General features: G+C 46.4%; 1 protein-coding gene across 7 annotated transcripts in view; it reads left to right on the plus strand.

The window, feature by feature from the left end:
* The first annotated feature begins 643 nt into the window (after positions 1-643).
* The window catches only part of Ubr4 (ubiquitin protein ligase E3 component n-recognin 4), a 134468-nt gene continuing 131298 nt past the window's right edge, over positions 644-3813 (plus strand). For 6 of the 7 annotated variants that reach the window (XM_023722546.1, XM_023722550.1, XM_023722547.1 and 3 more), the window contains exon 1: positions 644-863. In XM_023722546.1, coding sequence (XP_023578314.1) covers positions 685-863 — 179 coding nt within the window. In that variant the 5' untranslated portion in view covers positions 644-684. The remainder of the gene's footprint in view (positions 864-3813) is intronic. The other variant, XM_004637672.2, reaches the window with a different exon arrangement.

Raw genomic sequence — 3813 nt, forward strand, 5'->3', positions numbered from 1 at the left:
CAAATAAGAGGTGATAAAATTATTATTATTATTATTATTATTATTATATTATTATTATTTTGAGGTACCGGGGATTGAACTCAGGACCTTGCGCTTGCCACGCAAGCACTTACTCTACTCAGCTATCTCCCCGACCTCCACAAAATTATTATTGAGGGAAATCGAAGCATAGGAAGGGTTTGGAGACAAGTGAAAAAAGGATTACTGATTAACATTGCGTAGGGGGGTGCGAGAAGACTTTGTAAACCGTGACGTGCAGGAGTACACTACGAGGCATCTTAGGCGTGGAAAACGGGTGTTGTCCCTGACTGGAGTCATTTTTGCGGATGCATGTCAGGCACCTCATCTCCTGAACGCAAGTTGCAAACTCACCTTTCCCGCGAGCCGAAAAGCCACTTGGCTTCCCGCAGCCGGAGCTACTCCCGGCGCGCAGGCGCAGAGGTTCACGCCCTCCCACCCTCGCCCCAATCGCGGGGCTCTGCGCACGCGCAGTGTGTCCGACTCGTCGGGTGGCTAAGTTTCTCACCTAGGAACGCTGTAGACGACTCGCCGAGCGTCGCTTTTTTGGCAGTCATCCGCGGCGCAAAAGTCTGACGCATCAATTACGTCACTTCCGCCCCCTCCCGGGAGGCGGCGCTGGGCCGGTGGCAAGCCCCCGGAGGGAGCCGCAGTAGTACGACGAAGATGGCGACGAGCGGCGGCGAAGAGGCAGCGGCGGCATCAGCGCTAGCGCCCGGGGCCCCGGCGACAGGGACAGACACGACCCCGGGCTGGGAGGTGGCCGTGCGGCCCCTGCTATCCGCGTCCTACTCCGCCTTCGAGATGAAGGAGTTGCCGCAGCTGGTGGCCTCAGTCATCGAGAGGTACCGGGCGGCGGCCCTGGCTGGGCGGCGCAGGGGGGGAGGGGACTCGAGCAGATCTAGACCCACTTCCCGGGCTGCCTCCTGGCTCTCGAGGATCCCCACTTCAGCCGCGGCTACGGGGCTCCCCGCTGTGGGAGGCTAGGGCTCCTTCCGCCAGCCATGTAAATCATCTGTGCCTCAATTTCCCCTCCAGAGCAAAACTTTTGAGGCCGCCCTTGTGGGAGGGCGTGGCCGGACACATCTAAGTGACTTTGAGATCCTTCGCGCCAGAGAACGTCCCCAGAGCTGTCCCCCGTGTTAAGGTCAAGGCATGGATGAGTTTGCATTTCTCGCTTGTCCTCATCTCCCTAGCCTGGTCGGAGTGGAGCCGCGGGGTTAAGTCCGGGACATAATTTAGTAACGGTCCTTCCATCGTGCTGTAATCACTCGTGGCACGTGCTGTTTCAGTGATTAAAGGCGCTAGTTACCCCTCTTGACTTTTTTTTTTTTTTTTTTTTTTTTTTTTACTGTATACTGCTTGTATATTTCTACTGTAACGGTCTTGGGTAAAACGTCTCAGCGTGTGAACCTGAAAAGTGATTTTTCTTGCAGGGAAGGAATGCGTTTTTCCTCTACAAATAAAATATCTTAATCTTTTACAGTAGGTTTGTTGGCTTACAGTTACATTTTTGTACCTTTTTGCCCACAGCTTCTTCCACCCGGGAAGGTCGCGATCTCATTGTCTACTACTTCTGATACGCTGCAGCACTGTGTTTAAAGCAGTCTCAGGTTAATAGTAGACTTTCACTTTTAGAAGCAGTGTCACTTTCATTTTCTCGCCAACCTTCCTTGAGGAATTCCCTGCCATTGTTAACTGGGTCACTTTACTTTCTTGCCAGTTTATCTAAATGTTATCCACAAGGTTAGAAATTGCTGTTGTTACTCAAGGGAAACCCTTGGTTTGACACAGTAACTGTTACAGTGCTTATTGTTCTTAGGCTTGTGGTGCTTTCCATGCTCAATTTTAAATTGCAAGTTTATTTATTTTTTGTTTGCTTGTTTTTTGTGGTACCGGGTTGAGCTCAGGACCTTGTGCTTGCCAGGCAAGCCTTCCTTAGTCTACTGAGCTATCTCCCCAGCCTGGATGCTCAATTTTAAACACATTCTAGCAATATAATGTTTGAGTTTAGTAACTTTAGACTTAGCAAATGGATTTTCCTACCTAATTCTGAAGCTAAGAATGTTCTGGAGATGTAAACAGGGATCAAAGAGACTACTTTCAAATTATGTAGCCAATTTTTTTCCCATCTCAAACATTTGGTGTAGGGGGGCTTCTGAGTTCAATTCCCAGTACCAAAAAACCCCCAACCAAACCTGATGAACCAATGCCATGTGTGCTGTAGCTGGCTGTATGTTATCATTGAAAGCTTTAACAGGTTTACCATCACTGTATAGTGATATTTTTCCTGAACAGGACCAAAGTGTTAATTACAATCAGCAATGTGTCACTCCTTTTACAATATTTTATTTTTATGGATCTGAACTATGAAGGGTATAAAATCATTTTTCTACACGTTCCTATTCATCTTGTATTCCTAGACCTTGTGTATGGAAGTGGGGGGGGGGGGAGAAAGGAAGAGAGAGAAATATTCTGGGAATTGAACTCAGGGCCTGTCCTCTGAGCTCCATTAGGGCTGTATCTTTTAAACTCGTAGTTAAGCCACCTCATGCAGCTCTTTGAAGGATTCAAAGCCAAAAACATTAGAGTAGGTTTGAAATTTTTCAGTGCTGTCCCCCCATTCTGTATTAGTTCAAATAATTAGGAGTAGCATGTGCTTGTAGACAGTATTAGAACCTCTGTTTATGATTTAGAAAAACCATTCCAACTAACCGGTGTTTAGGAACTGTTTTATTAGAAGGGCTTTGAAGGTTCTGTTCTAGTTTTTGTGGCTCGCTTAGCTTTGAAAGCCTGTTATGTGTTCTCTTCAGGCTTTGTAAGGAAAGTATGATTGTAAGAACTTCCAGAAGAAACATCTAGCTTAGCAGTTCTGTACAGAGTAGGACAATTACATATAGCAGTCTTCACTTTGGTGTACAGCACGAGTTAGTAAACTGTTTAAAGGGTGAAATAGTAAATACCTGCAGATGCTGTTGTGTGTGGACTGCTCAGCTCTGCCTCCACGGCCTGAAAGCAGCCATGTGCAGCACTGTAAGGTGAATGACTAGCTGTGTTCTACTCTTACATATGGGCGCTGAAACTTGAATTCCACATGGTAATTTCATAAAATTTACAAAACGCTTAGCCACCGATATGCAAAGATAGTCGACTCGCTGGATTTGGCATGCAGGTCAGAGTTTGCTGACCCCTGCACATAGGTTATAAGTTGCTATCAGTTTCCAAGAAAATTTATTTGCTTTTCCCAGAAGTGAAGTAAGGGTCTCAGAACTATAGAAATACATCTTCCATAGTGAGTCATGGCCACAGAGCGTAAAGCTGACACAGATACGTGCTGAGGTGAGGTTTATTTTCTAGATAATCACAGGCTGGGATGTTCAGGCGCCTACTTTCCTTGTGTAGCTCCACTCCTGTCTTCGGTGGTTCCCTTGTTTCTCCCATTTTTGTGCTTGCCCTGTCTCCAGGGACCTTCTGTTTTTCTGTTACAGTCAGCTCTTCCCTACTTCCCTGTTCGAAGCCCTGGGTCCACTGTGCTGGCTCTTTTCTATTTGGCAGCCTGCTTATCCCTTGGATTCCTCTCCTTTGACTGTTGGGCATCGTGACACTTAACTCTAAGAGACTCCTCAGTATCCCACCCCTCTACTTCGGGTCTCTATTCTGTCATGTTTCTGTAGTTCGAACTGACCTTTTCAAGAAAAATAGATTAAAATTTCTTATATCAGATTTTGTTTGATAACTTTGACTTCATAGCCAAATTTTGAAATGAGAGGAATACATTGAGAAATGCGTTCTCAA

The sequence above is a fragment of the Octodon degus genome, unplaced genomic scaffold, assembly GCF_000260255.1.
Source record: "Octodon degus isolate 3935 unplaced genomic scaffold, OctDeg1.0 scaffold00092, whole genome shotgun sequence".
In the NCBI taxonomy this organism is placed as follows: Eukaryota; Metazoa; Chordata; class Mammalia; order Rodentia; family Octodontidae; genus Octodon; species Octodon degus.